Source organism: Talpa occidentalis, unplaced genomic scaffold, assembly GCF_014898055.3.
Source record: "Talpa occidentalis isolate TD23 unplaced genomic scaffold, MPIMG_talOcc4v2.1 talOcc4.15, whole genome shotgun sequence".
Lineage (NCBI taxonomy): Eukaryota > Metazoa > Chordata > Mammalia > Eulipotyphla > Talpidae > Talpa > Talpa occidentalis.
Window position 1 is genome coordinate 4,839,284 of NW_023601543.1, and position 21,094 is coordinate 4,860,377.

A 21,094-nucleotide genomic window follows, 5' to 3' on the forward strand; every position below is an offset into this window, starting at 1 on the left:
ATGAACTTAATGAAGGCTTGGATTCTGCAAGTCTTTTGTACTGTACATTTCCTGTTCCTAGCACAGTGCCTGGCATACACAGTAAGCACTCAATCATGTGTGTTGACTTAATGAACGTGTCAGTGCTCTCTACTTCTAAATCTCATTCATGTTTGGTTCAGCCAGTTCAATTTCTACTCAGCCTTAGAAACCCAGCTCAAGAATTGCATCATACATAAGATTGCCTCTAGTCAAAACAAATCCTTCCCCTGATTGTAATTCCAGAGCAGTCTGCATTGCCTCTATGAAAAATACTTAGGACATGGGGCATCATAATTACTTATGTGTTCATCTCTGTGATGAAACGCTACATACATGACAAGTACCGTCTACTCAAATTTCACCCTTGCTTCTTGTCCCCAGTAAACACACTCTAGAAGTGGCAGGTGTATAGCAGAGGGCATGCTCTAAATATTTGTAGGAAGCATGAATAATAATAACACCTTGGCCTTTCTCTCAGCAAAGATATGTTACCATCACATCAAGGGGTTATGTTTAGTCTGTTAATGTCAGAGAGATTTTCTGTTCTAGACTTTTTTCATGTTCCTCTAAACTTCACAGTATATTTGTATCTCAGAGTGAAATCATGGTTACAGAGGATGCAAAATACTTTGAAAAACCAAGGAAGCACTGAAGTATATTCAGCAATATTATGTTCTAATGTATGCACAAATGCTTTGAATCTTCCTGGAGACCTCTGTTAGACACAGAAAGAAGTATATCCTTTAGTATGTTTAACTCTGTACCCTCTCAAGAATAATAAAGAATTTCCAAATAGTTGTATTCCCAGCGGAAATAGCAAAATATGTGCCTTAGCAGGAAACTGGAAGGGGACACATTAGGACTGAAGTGTAGAACTATATTAATAGGCAGAAGGCTTGAACAATTTGAAGAGAGATTTCATGATTTCTGAACAGAAAAAGGAATATTGTAAGGACGCCTAATGCTAACAGATGACTATATGAATTTAGTATGATTACACTGAAGATGAACAGGAGTTTTGGCTGAAATCTGCCATAACTATTCTAAAAGTCAGCTGTGAGAAGATCTAAGAGCTTCACTAAGGTGACTATCACCCCTACCTGGTATTATATAAACCCCAATAATTCAGAGTGAGGAACTAGTACAAGGAGACATAGCAAGTGAGTGAATGTGAGCAGAAATCTGAGATACAGTCCCAGGGGTTCATAGATGGTGTAAAAGACCATCAGTAATCAAGGTAGAAAGGGTGATCACGCCTTTACCACTCTGATCACTCAAATCTAGCGAATGAGACTTCCAAACCCCAAACTCTGACCAATCCACCGAGCTAGATCAGGAGCCAGCCTGCCCCTTTATCCCAAGTGTCCTCGGATATCTGACAGCCATTCCGTGGCCTGTTCGTTGGCTATGTAATAAAACACAACAGTAACCAATTCAATCTGATTCAAATAACCTTTGCCAGGTATTAAAGCTCTTGGGGGCCTCACCTATCCATTGGTCCTGGTCATCTGCTCATGTGCCTCCTCACTGCCCTGAATTGCCTGTCCTTGTAATTACCCACATTCACAATCTTAGATCTATGACATCACAATCCCTTCTGACACTGTCCACCTTCCACCTTAAAGTGAAACTCCCCAAGAATATTACTTTATCTACAACCCTTTCAAAAGCGACTTGTTTTCTCTGACACTTCATACCTCAGGGTTAGGAAGTAAAAACATTTGTTTTCTTGCTTTCCAGTGATATCATGAGAACAATCAATCATTCATTCACATTCATTATTCTTCTTGGGTGGTACAAACCATCTCGTTATAACCTCATACCAGCGAACTGCTCACTGGTCTACTCTGACATTTGATCACTCTTTTCCCCTAGGGCCTTCAACCATGACTGAGCTTTATTTGATCCCTAAAACACACTAGTCTCGTTGCCACCTTGGAGACTTCGTGTATGCTGGCCCCATGCTTGCAGTGTTCTTTCTACCAATCCCTTTCTTATGCCTCCACACACAACTGTCTCTGCTGATGAAGCTCCTCCTTCTCCTCCTAATTCCAATTTTAAATACCCTTAATAGTGTGTCCTTCAGTCAGAGACCCAGCAAGAAACAGATGGCAAATCCAAACAAGGACAATTAAAGGATGACTTAGCTAAGACATTACTTCCAAAAATGTGGACACTTATAGGGAAACATCAAGAGACTGCATGTCCCCAAGCCTGGCGGTAAGGAAGGAGAGAATCGTATGGTAAGCATGGCCTCCCTCTGCCTGCTTGCGTCTTCTCCTTTCCTGATCAGCCTTTTCTTTGAAATATACATTCATACATACACACACATGTATCTCTTCCTCTGGCTCCATGTATGTGTGTGTGTACGCGTGCATGTGTGCAGGAAAGAATTATGTAGTAAGCGTGGGAAGCACAAATGCAGTGACAGATGGGGAAGGGGCAAAACCAGGCTGAGAGGGCCACACAGCAATGGAGCTAGAGGAATGAACAGCTCTCTTTTCTCTCTGCATCTGATCTATGAGTAACCACACTGGCCAGTCGGAACGGGAAGTCAGAGAACACTCAGTGGGCCACAGATTCAGTGTCTTGCAACAGAGCAAATGTCCACTGACACTCAGAAACAAGTCACTTTTCCCTGTGAGACAGCATTGTAGCACTATTTTCTTTCAGAGAATTAAACCTACACCCAGTTCCTTTCACTATTATCATTAGATTTTAAACTCTTTGAAGGAAGAGTATGGCTTTTATATTTTATATCACCCCAAGTTGTAGCCCATAAGCACAAATGGGCAACAGTCACAATTCTGTGGGTACACATATGCCAGTAACTGCCATGACACTACAGATTATGCTAATGACATTTAATGACTTTGACAGGCAATATTTCCACTAAAATTTGAAAGCACAGACTTGCACATATTATTCTCTGGCTTCCAGTCCACGCTGCTATGAATCTGTCTGCACTGAGAACAGATATACCTTATTCATCAAGTGACTTCGTGGTGCTGCTAACTTTTTGACTCTGGACTTCATAGCCTTTTTTAATAATCTCTTTGACATTTAAATTTCTTCTTTCAAATTTTCCCATAATCTGCAGCAGTACTTCCTGTGTTTTGTTTGTTCTCAGAATAAAATGAAATAGACTGTAAATCCACAAAATCAACTGGAAATGTCCTCATTAAAATAGCAAGTGGAGTATGATTAATTCAGAATTTCCCTTGTGTAAAGATTTCAAGAGAAGATTCATTCCCTCCTTCCAACATCCCTGAAATTCCTTTGTATTTAATCCTGAAGTCTTGATCCTCCCAAAGACATGTTGTACCTTTCTGTCTGGTTAAGAAGAGAGTGACAAAACTCCAATATCAAGAACTCCTCCCTGCCCCTCACCCCCAGAACCTGAGATAGTAGCCATACTCCTGCCTTCTTCTGATCTCCTCAATGGCAGTGATCATTTTTTAATTTCTGCCTAAGTAGTTTTGCTCTCCATTGAGAATGAACATAAATACATATATTTTTCAGATATTACATCTTTACCAGGGTAATAGAGCTATTAAAGAGGTTTAACTTCATCCAGATAATTTTGAAGAGTAGCCATATTTTAAAATTGAAGTCAAACTGAAATTTCCACCCATTGAACTGATTGCTCATGTTGGTGGGGTTTTAGATGCAGTTAGCTGGAACATATTGTATGGAACATTCTAAGAGCAACCTCAAAGAATCAGGGTATGTCTCTTACCTTAAGGATAAACTAGACCACAAAAGTCTGATGGGGTTATTAAAAGAGAACAATTACTCAGAATCACTCTTAAGTTCCTAGTTTGATTGGTTTTGTAGGTGAATATTATGCCACAAGTCATCTGCTGTCCTATACTCACAGAGAGAGAATTTGAAAGGAGTTCAATTCACTTTACCCAACCTCTTCATTTCACAGCTAAAAGAAACTGAGGCCAAGAAAGAAGAAAAGACATACCTAGGGTACAATGTCTGCCAGATCTTGGGTCAACCTACTCCTTCCCTAGTGTTTTTTCCATTATACCAATGTCCACATTTAGGGCATGGAACGGACAACCCACCAGATAGAGAAGAAAGGTAAAGTCGTAAAATTAAGATGAGGAACTCGAGTTTGTAGTTGGTTCAGAGCATTCAGCATGGAAGGAGATCATTTCAGTCAATATTCCCAACTCCTCACCCTTTGTTTCAAGCCCAGTCGCATGAATGATTTAGTTGCTGTGATACACACACCTGTTTGCACCCATGAGCAGTGAAGTGTAGTAATACCCACTTTGCTATGTCTGGGGTCATCGTAATCACAAAACATTGGGTCAAATAAACATTTACACCATGTCCAATTCTGCCAGTATCAGAAGGATATGGCCGTAATTTTTCAGATATGAACTGGAATCATGGGAAAGTTGAACCTAATATGTCTCTAAATGATGTAAATAATTTCTTTCAAATGCAATTCTTTGATGAAATTCTCTGTTGGGAGAGATCACAAACATAATTCCACAAGCAATTTCCATAATCTAAACAAATGACAAGGAGATTAATTAGGAGACACTGGGAAGATTAAAGACACTGACAAAAATTAATTGATTTTGACTTAGCTAATTTGTGACTGGTTAAATCAAATGACAGTTGTTAGAAGCCTCAGATTTCCAACTGAACTAGATATGAATCAGAGAAATTTTAAGTAACAATCATGAAAGAGCTCTTTGACGGAAAACATATAATTCAATACTTTATATAAAGTAGCATAGAAATGTATTTATATTTGCTTACAATTTACTTATTGAATTCTATTATTCTATTATTATCTCTCCACTATTTCCAAGAGTGAATATTTATATTATGGGAGGAAAGCATAATATAGCAGAAAGATCCCAGATATCTAATTCAGGAAGACCTGACTTAAATTTTGACATCAGTCTGTATAATGAAATTATATACCCTGAACTAAAACTTCCACATTTATAAAGCAGAAATACTAACGTCACCTCACAGATAGCATTTTTACATTGACTTCTTCAATAAATGGTAAGTGAATCATGTTTATAGACTAGAATTAGACCATTCTCACATCATCTCAGTCACAGAAATAAAGGTATTGGAAATGCAAAATATATAAAATACAGATTAGATATATTTAGTACATTGGCATTGCTCTCTATTTGCTGATCAGTGTTGCATTACTTTCTGAAAGTTACCACTCCATTTACAGAGTCTATGGACAATGATTTATCCACAGCACTTATTCTCAAAGTTTGGTATGACATTATTTGCCTTTTTCTGGAAACCATGTATGATCCTATGTCTGTGACATCCTGAAAAGAGAAACCAGGACGAGGAACCATTAGTGGTTACCACCTTCTAGAGGCTGCCCAGTTCCTGGGGTCATGGCCCCATCTTCTGTCTTCACAGCTGGCATTGTAGAAGCTTCGGCTATTACTCACTCTGATGTTTTGTGTTCTTTCTACTTTTTGTTATAAAGCAAGATACTAGGAAAATTATTATTTTATTGTGTACTGTGGTCAGCATAGAGGTGGTTCTTCAAAGATAGCCATATCCTAATACCTAGGACCTGTGATTTTGTCACCTTACATAACAAAGTATCTTGAATGGGGCAAATTTGTTTCTGTGTGAATGTGTTCTCTTGGGAATATACCTGAAAGTGAAATTGCTTGGTCATAGAGTAACTCCCATTTTTAAATTTTTGAGGAGTCACCAAACTGTTTTCCATGGAAGCTGCACTGTTTTACATTCTTGTTGGCATTATAGGTAGTTTTGATTTTTCTACATCCTCACAAACAGTTATTTTAATTAAAGTTATCCTGTGGGTATGAAGTGATATGATTTTCACTTGTATTATCCCAATGGCCAATATGTTGAGCATTTATTCATGTGTTTATTGGACATTTGTGTGTCTCCTTTGAAAAAAATGTATATTCATATCCTTTGCCTGTATTCCGCTTGGGTATTTTTACTGAGTTAGAAAATTCTTTATCTAGAGTCATGTGCCCTATCAAATAAAAGATTTGGGAATATTTTCTCCCATTCTTTGCTTTATTTGTAAGGTGTGACAGATCAGGTTGCTTATTTATAAAAATAATATATCAAGTTTTAAACAAATTCTTAAAAGAAATTTAAAAATCTGAATTTTCTAGTTTTAGACAATGTATTTATGTGGTAAATAAGATCAAAGACAAAAATTGAAATAAAAACTCTGAAATGACTTCAACTCCTAAAATGAGAAATGAGAAATTTACAAAATTAAGAATTACTGCCTGGAAAATATGCTTTATTTTTAATCTTAAATTCACTTTGAATGTCTGGCTTTTAATTCAACACCTAAAAATACTCTAGCCAAATTACTTGATAATATTTATACAGTGTTACTTGTCTGGATAGACATAATTCACATAACAGATTTTAGTTAGTGCAAAAAAAACACTTGATAATTTTAATCACAATTGATTAATGGAATAACACTTTATTTGCTAATATGGATGGCAGAAGGAACAATAAAGGGAATAACCTGATAATGGGTCCACTGTACAGTTCTGCCCGTTAGCAATATTAACTCAAGGTTTTGCAATTTATGCCATTCAGTTGCACCACATAGATCACTGTGTGCAATATAAGCAAAGGATGTTTGCGATGTCAGGCTTTATTCCTTTTTCTCTACTCTTTCCTTTTGTAGGAGAGGAAATGTAATTCTCCCTTTCTACTTGTGTTCTTGACTCCCCACACTGGCCACCAGCCACCAGGATGCCCTCTATTTGCAGGCTGTGTTCACTGTGCTTATTGGTGGTTTGACTACACACTCAGAGTGCAGGACCAGAGGAGGAGGGTGTGGAACTTCCCTGCATGCCTGAAGCCTGTGGAGTTGCCCCCTGCAGAGAGTGCTTTGTGTGGTGGGAGGACCTGCAATCCCCCTAACCCCCTAGCAGGGCATGCAGAAGCTCTGCCAGCTCCAGGCCTAGGCTTCAGGTGACTCCCCACGGAAGGCACAAAAATCCCCGTGGGAAGACTGAGCTCACTGTGGTGCCTGCGCTTTCCTGCATGCACTCTAGCTGTACTAGGCGCAGGCCCGAGTTGGCGTAGTTGGGGAGGGATGCATGGCCACCCCTGGCTCTCCAGGTTGTGCAACGACAGTCCTGGGAGCCCAGAGTTTGCCTGGGGGACTGAAAAGTGGCTCTCTGCACTGCTGAAACCCGTCACTGGACACCTGGGGGCCCCTTGTTGGTCAATTGAACAGACCCGACTCTCAGCAGAAGTCCGTGCTCTCCACCTCGGCTGCGCCATGGGCGTCCCTCGGGAGACTAGCGGGGGAACCAAGGCATCCTTCCCAGGGAACCGGCACCATTCCCGACTTACTCTTTCTCAATCTCCAACCCCCCTTCTGAGGGGTTCTGCCTTTCCTCCTTGCTAAGACACTGGTCCTCATGTCCTCGGCTCCATTCCAGATGTGGCTGCCGATTGCAGGTGCCTATCCTCGGTGTCCCTGAGGAAGCAATGACTCAAGGATCCTGTTCATCTTCCTACTTTACCCCTCTGTTCTCTTTTTAGGAGCAGCTCAGTGATGTGGAGGTGGGTTAGTATAATACAGAGAGCATGGGGTGGGGGGAGTACAAAATGGCACTTAACAGCAAAGCCAATTGTCATCTGTGTTATAACTAAGGATACTATTATTTTTTGTTACTCACTTTCCTTTAATACATAAATGCATTAACTTTAACTTGAGGTATCTACACAATACCTACACATCTTTATACAAAAATATTTTTCGTAAGTAATATTACAACTTAAAATATTGGAAACAATAGCTGGGCTGATTTGTATCTTAATAGAACAAGAGCAGATTAATATTCGATTAGGGAGGGCTACTCTGTAAATGAGGCATTGAAAGTTAAAATGTCTTCCCCCTTTGCACTTTCTCATGGGCTATGTAATGTCCTAAGAGAATTCATTATGAGAACATCATCATTCAGTGTTAAAATCTTACTTTGGGAAGAAATAATGAGAAAGCCAATTAGAAAGTAGGGCTTCATCTTTGTTTTCCAATGGTGGTCCTAAGTTTTGTGCTTATTAAAATAGAAAGGTGAAATCAGTTTGTTATAAAGAGATGAGTATCATTCACTTTTGCAGCTCCAGGTACAGTCCAGAAGTTCTCCATACGAAGTCTATGTGAAGGGGCCTGTAAAGATCATGTAATCTTAAACTGTGACATCATCCATTCAACTCCTTCTCGTAATCCATTTCTATAGAAGTTTAGAAAATCTTTTAATGTTGAACAAACTCTTTTGTAGCCTAACTCAAATCTGTCTTATACAAATAGGTTAGGTTCGCATTCTGTCTTAAGCTAGAAATTGGAAATGATACAGAGGAGAAAGGGTCAAATGGGTACATGGGATCGTGATGGGGAAAAAAGAAGTTGGTCTTTTTTTTTGGGGGGGGGGTGATTTCCCTAGCTATCATCTGTCCTCTTTTACTGGATTTTTTTTTTAAAGATTTATTTATTCATTCATTCATACAAACACGGTACAGTCAGAAGCACAGGAGGGTGAGAGAATTTACCAGAGCCAGAGCGGGGAGCAGAGTAGGCAGAAGGACCGAAGCACACTGCTGAGGGGAGCAGCGGGCGGCAGGAGAGGTCTGCGCGCCATGGGGGACCCTCCTCCAGTGGCCGGGGAGCAGCCGGGGATCGAACCAGCGCTGCATAGGCTGCAGGCAGTTTCAAAACCCAGCGCTCAACCGCTGCGCCACCGGGGAGGCCCCTCTTTTACTGGATTAAGGCTACTTTTACCTATGTTACTTAGTGATCTTTTTTGCACTTTTTGGTGTGAGTCCATTACCCGGTTACCATTTACACACGAACTAGGTAATGCATCCAACCAAACTGACTATTGGATTTGTGTACTTCTTCCCTTAAGTTACCACCTAGCTTCCCAATACTACTTCCTGGTAGGAAATCAGTTGTTTCCCTGGGCATTCAGTGACTTTTAGATGATAAACACAAAACAAGCCAGCCATCCAGAAAATCCAACATCTTCCTCACATCATACTTAGAAAATAAGGAATGAGGACATTTCGTGAGAACAACTTTTGTTACCCAACTTTCACAGAAATAGAAATAAAGAGAGTTGGGAACAGATGGTATATATTTGGAGGCTTTCTTGTGTTCATAGATCTTACAAGTAAGAGGCATGACTCTTTTGATTTGAATTTACCTAATAATCTCAACACTACACTTTTTGTTGATTGAAGCCAGAGGAGTCCTGCTGTGTGGCATCAAAGGACTAGAACAGCTTGACAGCACCTGGAGGTGTTTTGGCCAATAACAGATCATTAGGTGTGTCCCTCATATGACTTGTATTGAATTTCGGCCAAAAGGCTGCTGGCGACTTAGAAAGCAGATAGGAACTTAACTCGCTAAAATGATGCTTCCCTTCAGAGAGGCCATGACATAAACCAGGATTCAATTTGAGCCATCATCTTACCCTACAGGAAAAAGATACCTTTATACAACTTAAAGAAAGAAAAAAAAAGTGGCCTTTAATTCAAAAAGGAGAGAGGTGACCCCAAATCCTAACCACTGACGGGTAATTAATCCTGGATTTCTTTGAGGTGCATTCTTCCCGAATGAGAGGATCTTGGGCCTCCCTGGTGGCACAGGGGTTAAGTCTCATTGCTATCAAGCTAAGCTATCGGCCGCCACTGCATTATAAGTTCGATCCCCGGACATGGAACGGACCCACATGGCACAGCAGACCTCTCCTGTTTCACCTGCTGCTCCCCTCGGCAGTGGATTTCAGTAGATCTGCCTGTTCTGTTCCCTACACTCTCTGGTGCATCCTCTCACCCCCCCACCCCCACCACACACACACACAGAACCTCTGACCTATACCCTAGCTCTTGTATGTATAAACAAATAAAAATCAATCTTTAAAAAAAAAAGTGACAGGATCTGACAGGTTGGGCGCTAGACAATGCCATCAACACACTGGGCCATGGAGGTTCAAAATGGCCCTGCCTCAGGCATGATACTGGCTTTTTTTTTTTTTTTTTTTACTGCCCTAAGTTGGCAAATCTAACAGTGGCAATATATTTTAATTTGACAAACTCAAGAATTTGGTAGGAATATAAAGTTGAAAAACAGAACAAATATCTGTCAATTGCAGTTCATTATTTTTTAAGCAATGCCAATCAAGGAGAAACTTAAATACATTTTTATAAGCCACTAAAGTGATACTGGCTTTTTTAAAGGAAGGACATGCGCTGTTTTAGGAGAAGATTGTAGAACTTGCATCCTTGCAACCTTCTCCAAGATCTTAATATTAGTAAAAGATTCCCAATGGAAACAAAAAATTGGACACTTTGGCAAAGAACTCCATAGCTGATCTTTCTAGCTCTTTAGATTAGGGATGGGATCCATTCATTTGCTTTAATTTTGGCCCTCTTGTCTCCTGGCTGAAAAGTGGACTTCAAACTCTAATCCAAATCTTTATTTTCAGTATTTGTGTATCAGTGTTTACATGTATGATCTCTGAAGTCCCTGATGCTGCTGCTGCTGAGGTCCTAAAAGTATTCCCACAAAGGATACAGCAAAATGAACAGGAGAACTAGCACTTTGGAAATTGACATACCCCAAATGGCAATGGAGAGTTTAGATCCCAGTGTTAATGGTCTAAACTTCACCTGCTACTGAAGAACGACTACAGGAGGGGACACTGAAACACTGAAAAGGGAAGCACTCAGTCTTCGTGTCACCACATGTGCTCACTATTGTTTTCCCAGTTTGATTTCTTTCATTATTCTGCAAGTGAATACAGCCATCCAGTAACTGCCTTTTACTTTCTGACTTTTTCCACTGAGTTTCATCACCTCAAGTTCTGTCCATATTGCCACAAAGACCATTATTTCTTGTTTTTGTACTGAGTATATATACCACAATTTCTTTTTTTTTTAAACATTCACTTTCTATTTATACAATAGCTGGGGTACAGGCCAGAGGTGCGGGAGGGCGAGAGGACCCACCAGAGACAGAGTAGGGGGCATAACAGGCTGACAGACCGAAAGCACTGCTGAGGGGAGCAGTGGGCACGACAGGAGAGGTCTGTTGCGCCATGTGGGAATCTCCCCAGCCAGCCTGGAATCGAACACGTGCTGCAGAGGCTGTGGACAGCTTCACAGCGCTGTGCTCAACCCACCAGCAGGGAGGCCCCTACCACAATGTCTTTATCCAGTTCAGTCCTCTCATTTTGAATCAGGAAAGTTATTCTTGTGTTTTCTTGCATGCAGGGCATCACTTACAATATAGTGAATCTTTTAGGAAACAAAAGTACAAATTAAAAATACATAATTTGTACTTGAAATTTTTGGAACAGGGGAAATGATTAATACAAAATCATCCTCATGTAAGTACCCAGGGAACATTACATGGGGTAGTAAAAGCTTGATCATTTATTTTTCTGATATGATATGAATCCCTGTTTGTAGATATTTATCATTTACTTTGATAGCCAATTAGAAAAGAATGTATTCTTTTGGATTTTGATGTCACTGGTGACTTCTTAAATGGCAATGACTCCTTGCCGCCCCCACCTCCTCCCAGTAGAGGAAATTTAAGTCTTTGTATTGAAAGTAAGAAGCAATGGACAAAATGCTGGGAGTCTTAGTTTTGCTCCCAACTCCCAATCTCTAAATGAGTGAACTCAGGTGGATTTTTGAAACCTCTCTTGGACTCAGTTTCAGATTCTAAAATATCGGGTGGTTCCTCTAGGTGATCTATGTGGACCCTTTTAGTTCTGCAATACAATGAATGGTTATAAATATTTAATTTCAGTTTCTGAGTCATCTGTAAAAATAGTTTCAAAAACAAGCTCTGCAGCAGGAAACCTTTCTCTACCATAGCAACTACCAGGATCGTGTTACTTTGTGACACAGATGAAGATGCTTATTATCTTACCACTGTCTACCATCCCAAGACCAGGCAGACAGCATTCCTGCACCAGAGGCAGTAAAATGAAATGCTTATAAGCAAAGGGAAGGGAAAACATGGAATCCTTTCATTCTGCCTGGCCACAGATCGCCTTGCTTCAGCCAGTGCATACAGACAGATTCTGCATAACCTATGGTTTTTAATTGTGGGGCATAGAAACATCAGTGAGAAATGTTCATTACCTTGGAAGAGCCTATAGTCTTGTGAGGACTGAAAAACATGTCTTCAATTAAATATAAGAGAGTGTTATTAATGTTGTCATGGAGTTACAACATGGCTTATATGAATACTAATTACAGACAGAATACCGGTGTATAAAGGGCTAACAGCCAGGAGTAAAAATCTTTCATTTAACTCCATCCATGCCAGTCATTTTATCTGTGCCCTATAATCATGCTCCACTGAAATTCGTCCTATTTTTTGTAACTGTGCCATTACGTGTGCTATCTCCTTTGCTTTTAAGGTTACTACCCATCTCCTTCCCTTTGCACATGACCATGTAACCATCAGTGACCAGAAACACACCCCTCTTTTCACAGGCAGTAACTGACCCCCACCACCTTCTTTCCGTGTATAGCGCTGTATTAGAGCATTTACCAGAGTGCATTATAATTTTATCTGTTAACATATCTGTCTGGCTTAAGCCACTCCGAAATGATAGCAAAACACATACATTTGTAAACAACCTTTTATTTGTAGGAAGTCCTGCAATCCATTCACTTAATTTTACTTCTATTTGCATCAAACAGTCTCTTTATGCCACTATTTTGATATCTTTATAGTAAATGCATTTATGTAAGCACTTAAATATCCTTGTGAAACGGGGCAGAGTGTTAATAAATTTTTGAAATAAAAATAAGAGTTCCATGGAATCAGGGAACATAGGCTTATTTTTCCTAGAATACAGCAAAATGACTAACATATACCCATTTTTCTACATTTTTAAATTATATTATATAGAGTTATCCCTGGTTTACACCACAGTGTATGATTTAGAGGCGGGTTCACACACCTCTTCAGATGTCTGTTACGGCACCACACCCACCTCCAAAGCACCCTGTCCTCCACCACAGTCCACTGGGCCCCTTCCCCGCTTTGCTGCCAATACCTCTTCCCCTTCTGGCAGCCTCAATTCTATAGTCACATTTCTAGGGTTTGTTCTTATTTAGTTTTGACTATTTTGTTTCTCTCTATTCTACATGTAAGTGAAAGAGTTTCCATATTGAATGGAAAAATGAATATAAATTTGTAAATAAAATTTACATTACCAAACAACCAAGAAAGCATTATGGAGGATAGTATATTTGCACCAAAACTTGAAGTCTGGGTGGGATTTTAGCCTACCTGTCAGAGTGAAAGGAAGGTAGTCTAGGTAACAGGGATACTCTGAGCTTTGATGATGAAAGGACAGTTACCTGGTGTGGAAGTAGAACCAGGTGGACTGGAGTGTGAAAGGAGGCCCATGCCTTTAATGGCATGCCGAGGAATTGACACTTCATGCTGTGCAATCTCAGAAGGTTCCTTTATGAAGACGTATGCTTGAGTACCCCCACCCAACAATAGCAGAATACAACTTCTTCGAAAGTCTATAAGGAACATTCAGCAAGACAGGCCATATAATAGATTTAAATATAAAAAAATAAACTGTAAAACTTATAGAAAAGAAATTATCATCTTCATAACCTAAAGTTCATTCTCAGACATGGTACCAAAGGCATAATTCATAAAAGAAAAAGTTAGTGATTTCAACTTCATTGAACTTCATCAAATGCAAAGCTTTTGTTCTGAAAAAGACCCTATTAAGAGGTTCAAAAACAACTCACTTGCTGGGAGAAAACATTATAAATCACATATCTAACAAAGGGCATATATTTAATATATTTTTGAAAAAATCTATAAACTTAACAGTGAGAAAACAAACTAATTCAATTAGAAAGTTGGTGAATAACATTCAACATATAATTCACCAAAAAAGTCATTCAGATACCATCCGGTATTTTTCTTTTTCTTTCTGGCTTATTTCGCTGAGCATGATCCCTTCCAGCTCCATCCATGTTGCTGCAAATTGCATGAGTTTATCTTTTTTGATTGCTGAGTAATATTCCATTGTGTATATGTACCACATCTTCTTGATCCAGTTATCTATTTTGGGGCATTTGGGATGCCAAATGTGTTAAAATTTTTATCACTGACAATTTGAAAAATGCAAATTAAAATCACTATGAGATGCCTCTATGCACCTATAGATGTAATAAAATAGAATGAAATTCCATTCTGAGTATTTATATGAACAAAACAAAAAGACTAACTCAAAAAGAGACACCCACATGTTCATTGCAGTGTTATTTATAATAGTCAAGATATGGAAACAATGTGTATACATCAATACTCTCTCTCTCTCTCTCTCTCTCACACACACACACACACACACACACACTGGAATTTACTCAGCCATAAAAGAAGGAAATCCTGCCTTTTGTGACAATATAGCTTGACATGGACCACATTATGATTATATATGGAATCTGAAGATGGAGTCAGAGTGTCGTTGAAAAGAAAGCACAGTTAACAGTTTTAGGAACAGAAATGAACTATGTTGAAGACAATTTATCCAGTGAGTTTGTGTTCAACAATCCAAACATCAAAGGAACATATGGCTGTGGAGAAAGCTTTAGTGTTTGACTTCCTGACTACTGTGCCTAGAAGCCCCAGGAAGGTGCCTTGTGAGGAAAATAAAGTGATGTGTTTTGAAAATGAAAAAAAAATTAAGATAATTCAGTAAAATATATTGTACAAAGTGTTTACTTCCTTCACAGTGCTGCCTTTTTTTTAGTGCCACAAATCAAAAGTGAGAAATGACCTCACAGTGGTTAAGGAGCAACTTCTCTAGGGTGACTTTGGGGGGAGAATAAGGGCTATTGGATGGCTTGTAGACAAAATCAAGGAAAAGTCTCTCCCATCATTTTCTGCCTCATGAATTTGCCTGTGTCAAGTGCATGAAGTCATTTCACAGTCAGCATAAAAGTCCTAAGCTGGAAACCACTGGATGTTTGTAGTCAGGGGAGTATGTGGCGAAAGAGGAAGGATCCTCATTTCTGTATTGTCTTTGCAATGGGAGATTGTTTTTCAGGTTATACTAAAACTTCTAAGAATTATCTTCCTCAAAATAAAAAAAATCAGCAAAACCTTCTCATTTACACTGAGAAATGGAGCTAGGGAATATCAGAGAGGGCTCAAAATTGACTAGTAGGAATTTTAGAGAATGTTCCCTGGAGGAAAAGTAACCATAGAAATAAAAAGATAATAAAGAATCTGCAATCAATGTATGACCTCAGGTAACTGTGGACAGAATGACCAAGGATTTCTTTGTTATCAGTATGGGGTGGATGTCATATAGTCATACCAATGTAGATGGCACCAGAATGCTGATTAGCATGAGGCACAGAAGATAACTGATGGATAACACATCACCAAAACTGTGGCTTGACCCAGACTGGAAGAGTGTGTGTGTGTGTGTGTGTATGGTATGCAATATAAAATATTTCACATATATGTGTTGTAATCTAGTTTATACACTTCTCCAACTGATCTCATAGTAAAATATTGGTAAAATATTGCTACCAAGACTCTAGTGAATGAAGGGTAAATGAGTTAATCAGCCCCCTTTGTAATAAGATTCAGTCAAATCCATGAGTAGCTCTTATTATCCAGCACTGACAAATAAATCCTTGGTTTTTGTGCTTCTTGAGGAAATCTTTTGAGATTTACTCCCTCAAAAATTCTGCCTTATTGTTTTTTCATATATAATGTGCTGAATGAATCCTGCCTGAAAATTTCTGCAAGAACAAAGGAATGGATAACTTTGTGTTAAGGAAAAGAGATGGATTCTCAGGTGTGTAGGGTGAAAGGAGAGATAGCTTTTTATAGCAATTTCTAATGATTTGATTGATGATCTAGTACATGCAGTTACTCATGCTGTTGAGTAAGACAATTGTCAACATAGGTTAAGGTCCAGTTACAGAGTTTGGGGGGCCTTCCACCACTAAGAATGAGTCAATGGCATGTTTGCGCTTCTTGAAATACAAAGCAAAAAAGATTAGGCGCAGATTCAGGAGAAATCTGCAAAATGAATAATGATACAGACCAAGCAGGGCTTCGTATTTTCTGTCTCTGTCACCATGAAGCTTTAGTGTAAGCTCCATTTATTGTCTTAAATTTCCCCATTCTCTTCATATAGCTAATACACTTTGATATTTAGAATAATGCCCGGGATAGCTTGCCCTCGCCCACAAATTTCTGTGTCAGATGCTCTATTTTCCTACCAAAACAAGTAGCCTCCATTTCTCTCCTTGCTCAGTATTACTTCTATTTGGGGCCTTTGTTTTAGTTCCAAGTCCTATCAGCTGCTAAAAAGGAAAATGGTGAACTGTCCAGTTATTGTGGATTTGTCTATTTCTCCTTTCAATTCTGTCCATTTTTACTTCATATATTTGGAAACTGTTTTTGGCTGATGTTTATATATATTTAGGGTTCTTCAGGTTTTCTTGGTGGTTTGCCCCATTTGGCATTATATAATATCCCCCTTTACACTGGTAATACTCTTTGTCCTTAGGTCTACATAGTTTGATATTAATAGTCACTCTAGCTTTCTTTAGCTTAGCATTAACATGGTATTGTCTTTTTAATCCTTTGACTTTAACTGTCTAGGTCTTTATATTTAAATTGGAATTCTTATTGGCAGCATAGTAGTTGGATCAAAATCTACCAATTTCTTACTTGCTTTCCGTCTGTTCCAATAGCTGCATTGGTAATTTGCAACTTTGTCCTCTTTTCTTTCCTTACTTTGTATTGAGAAATACAAATAGTATAATTGATTAATTATACTAATACTTATACTATTCTTCTATAATATATTCATTTTGCATATTATTTATATTCATTTTTTACTCTTTAATGGTTCCTTTGTGTTTAAATTACATATTTCTCACCACAGCCAACCTTGAAATAATATATTCTTTCTTGTGAATATAAAAATCTTCTAATAGTATATTCTGAATTTCTTCACCTTTTTCCTCTTTTATCATTTTATTTTTAATATGCTATAAATTCAGGATTCTTTGCTATCATTTGTGATTTAGTCAGTCAATTATCTTTTAAAGCAGTTAAAATAAGAAATTATCTTTTACATTTTCTTTCATTTAACCACTTCTGGAGTTCTTTATTTCTTTGTATAACTTAGTTTCTCTCCAGTATCATATTTTTACCTAGAGAACAACCTTAATTTTTTTTTTATTACTAGTAATATCTCTATAAGTAAAAAGTACCTTATTAAATATAAAACCTATTTTATATCTTCCTCATTTTTGGAAGATTTGTTTGAGCTGTATGGAATTGTGTGTTGAGATTATACATGCAAGATGTAAACTGATAAGGGGGAAGGAGCATGAATAGGTAAGAAAAGTCAACTGATGCAGTTTTGTGACTGCAACACAGTACTGAGAAATCTCCAACCATCCAATGAGAAATTCCCAAGCAAAACTTGTTAGGGACACCTAGGGTTGGCCCAGGATGGTCTGGCTTTGGCAACCCTTCTGTGAACAGTCCTTAACTGAAGCATTTTAGTTTGATGTGGTTCTATTTGTTTATTTTTGCTTTTGTTTCCCTTGCCTTTGGGCTGTGCACACAAAGACATCTCTAAGGCTGACATCAAGGGGGCATATTGCCTGTTTTCTTCTATGTATTTTACAGTTTCAGATCTTACATGCAAGTCTTTAATGCACTATGATTAATGTTTGTGTATGGTGTGTCATTTGCATGTGCCTGTCCAGTTTTTCCAGTACCATATATTGAAGACACTTTCCTTGCTCCATTTTATGTTCTTGGCTCCTGTGACAGAAATTAGTTGTCCATACTTGAAGGTTTATTTCGAGACTCTGATTTTGTTCCATTGATGTGTCTGTGTATATTCACACATCATGCTACTTTGAGCACCTTTGTTTTGTGGTCTAGTTTGAACTCTGGGAGCCTGGCACCTCCATATTATTTTTTTTCTCAGGTTTCTTTTTAATGTTAGGGGTCTTTTTGTAATTCCAAATAAGTTTTATGAATTGTTTTTTCTTTCAGGGAAGGGTGCTGTTGAGATTTTGATAGGGTTATGTTGAATCTGCTATAGCCATTTTAACAATGTTAATTCTTGCATTCCATGAGTATGGAATGTCTTTCCATTTCTTTTTGTCTTTTTCTATTTTTTCAACAATGTCTTATCATTTTCAGTGGATAGGTCTTTCATCCCTTTGGTTAAATTTATTGCAAGGTATTTAATTCTTTTTGATGAGGTGGTAAATGGTGAGAGTGGGCATCCTTGTCTTGATCCTGCTCTGAGAGGAAACACTTTTAGTGTTTTACCATTGAATATGATTAAGATGTTGGCTCTGGGTTTGTCATATAGACTTTATTATGTTGAGATGAATTCCTTCTGTGCCCATTTTGTTGAGGGCCCTTTATAATAAAAGGATATTGAATCTTATCAGATGCATTTTCTGCATATATTGTGATGATCATATGATTTTTGTCCTTTGTGTTGATGCAGTGTAATATGCTTATTGATTTCCACATGTTGAGTTACCTTTGTATCCCTGGAATAAACCCCACTTGATAATGATGCACCATTCTTTTGTTTTATTGTTGAAATCTTTTGCTAGTATTTTGTTGAACATTTTTGCATGCATATCAGAGATGTTAGCCTTTCATTTTCCTTTTTTGTGACATCTTTGTCTGCTTGGAAGCAGGGTAATGTTAGCCTCATAAAATGTGTCTGCAAACTTTTCTTCCTTTTAAATATTTTTGGAAGAGTTTCAGAAGCATACATATTAGTTATTTAAAAGTTTGGTATAAATCACTCCTGGAACCATCTTGTCCTGGGCTTTTTTCAGAAGGTTTTTGATTATTGTTTCAATTTCCTTCCTCATGAATGGTCTGTTCAAATTTTCTGTGTCTTCCTGATTCAGTCTTAAAGTGTATATTTTTCTCATATTTCTTAGAATTTGTCCATTCTTTCTAGGTTGCCCCTCAAAAGGGAAATAACCCTTTTGAGGACAAGAAATAAGTGTAATATGGTAATGCAGAAGTAGGGATTTTATTGTCAAAGAGTACCCTCATTGACTAACACATACACACTTTGGCAAGATAGGTGTGAAACATTCCCTTCGATTGTGGGATTATTTAGCTCTCATTGTGCCTGCTAGAGGTTCCACTTCTAATTTATACAGTCAGTTATCTTAGTCACAGCATGAGGTCTTACAGCTGAGCAAGCAGCTTTGGCAAAAAGTCTAAGGTACTGAGGCTGGGGGTGGGGGCGGGCAATGGGAATTAAGTTGGCTGGAGGCCTGGGTACCTCAAGGGCATCTAACGTGAAATCAGTTCATTTTCAGTACTTATATAGATGTTAGTAACTTCCTGCCTCTGTTTCTAAATGGGATAGGGAAATCTTGGCTGCCTCTGAACTTGTCATAGCAACAAAGAACGATTTCATTCATCCTGCCCAGGAATAGCTTCTGGTGTGTGTGTGTGTACAGTGATAGAAGCTCGTTCAAGTGAATATTGGTTTGGGAGCTTTGGGGATTATGAAAAGGGGGCACAGCTGTGATTCTTCAGTGGCTAGGTGAATGAAGGCAGCCATCTAAGAGGGGTGGAGGAGCCAGCTGGAATGGAAGCAGGAGCAGTAGTGGCAGGAAAGATAAAGCTTAAAACCCTGGGAACCAATACACACAAGCTTCCCTCTAGCTCTCTGCTGTTAAGTAGATTTCCATTGGAGGCCGTCCAGAAAGGATTCCAACCTCTTATAACAGCCTCTTACTGTGGAGTGAAAAAACTAATGGAGGGGAGGGGGGCTGGGGGAAGCTGTGGAAACACCAGACAAGGAGTCAAGAGAACAGAAGTAAAATTCTGGCTCCCTTTTCAAAGCTTTGGCCAAATCCCTCCACCTTTTTTAGGCTCGCTTTTCCTCATAGACTACAGTAGTTAATGGTGTGGAGTTGAAAGCCAGATTTCCAGGTTCAGACTCCAGCCTTGACACTTGTCAACCACGGAACCTGTAGCAAATAAGTGAACATCTTTTAATGTGAATGAAAATTACGCATCAACTTGTACTTCCAGAATTGTCAGGAGGATTAAGTAACTGCCTAGAAACTAGTGAGAACTACAGAAGCATTTGCTAAATTATATAATACTGGGGACATTTGCCAGGTAAGAGACAATCTAGAAGTTTCTATTCTCATCATGAGGCATCATAGCGAGGAGTGATAAAAGTGGCAACACCCCTCAAATTCTAGAAACACAGCACAACAGAGCTGTGTGTATATTGAGTGAGGGGCAGGGTGAAATTTTTATCTATAGATAAAAGATATTTCATAGGGTATTGTGGAAGAGAGGGAGAGGGTCTACATTCTATGCAATTAAAGATAAAGTATCTGGATCTAAGAAAGCAGACATAAAAATTGGGCATTTCATAGAATTCTTCATGGTAATTATTAAAAGTCAGGATATGAAGATGCAACCATTTGTATGTTAGAAAGAGAACATGCATTACAGAGGATATTACTTCATTCAAAATTATTTCCAGATAAATAACTGTTAATAACCACGTGGAGTTCTATCTTCACAAAATGGATTCCATTATCCACAATTTTATATTTACTTGATTTGGGACCATATATTTTAAAACTTCTAAAACCAAAAATTTAATATGACAGTTTCCTTTTCTAAGAATCCAATATTAAATGATCTTAGGGTTATAAAACCTTATAACTGATGGCATTGTGACAGAGTCCCCCATGGGAGGATCAGGCTGGCAGCACTGCTCATTCCCCAACCATGGTATTGCACAACTTTTATTTCTGACAGGAACAGCCGAGAGGGTCAGGGTTCCCTTCACCGAATCAGCCCCCATATACTGAGTAGAAACTCTGCCCAAAGTAAAACAGATTAAGATTATGGGGATCCAGTAGCCCCTGCTCCAGCTGATAGGGTGAAGATTCATGTCAGGAGAGGCAAACTGGAAAGACCCAGGCC

At 38.6% G+C, this 21,094-nt stretch overlaps 1 protein-coding gene across 7 annotated transcripts in view; it reads right to left on the reverse strand.

The window, feature by feature from the left end:
* Window positions 1-21,094, reverse strand: part of LOC119245848 (RNA polymerase II elongation factor ELL2-like) — a 147,720-nt gene that overhangs the window by 34,717 nt on the left and 91,909 nt on the right. The window contains exon 1 of one of the 7 annotated variants that reach the window (XM_037512869.2): window positions 1,509-1,590. The exons of the other annotated variants lie outside the window; for them this stretch is intronic. Within the exon in view, the coding sequence (XP_037368766.1) occupies window positions 1,509-1,516 (8 nt within the window). The 5' untranslated portion in view covers window positions 1,517-1,590. Of the gene's footprint in view, window positions 1-1,508; window positions 1,591-21,094 lie in introns of those variants that run through there. 7 annotated transcript variants of the gene reach the window in all.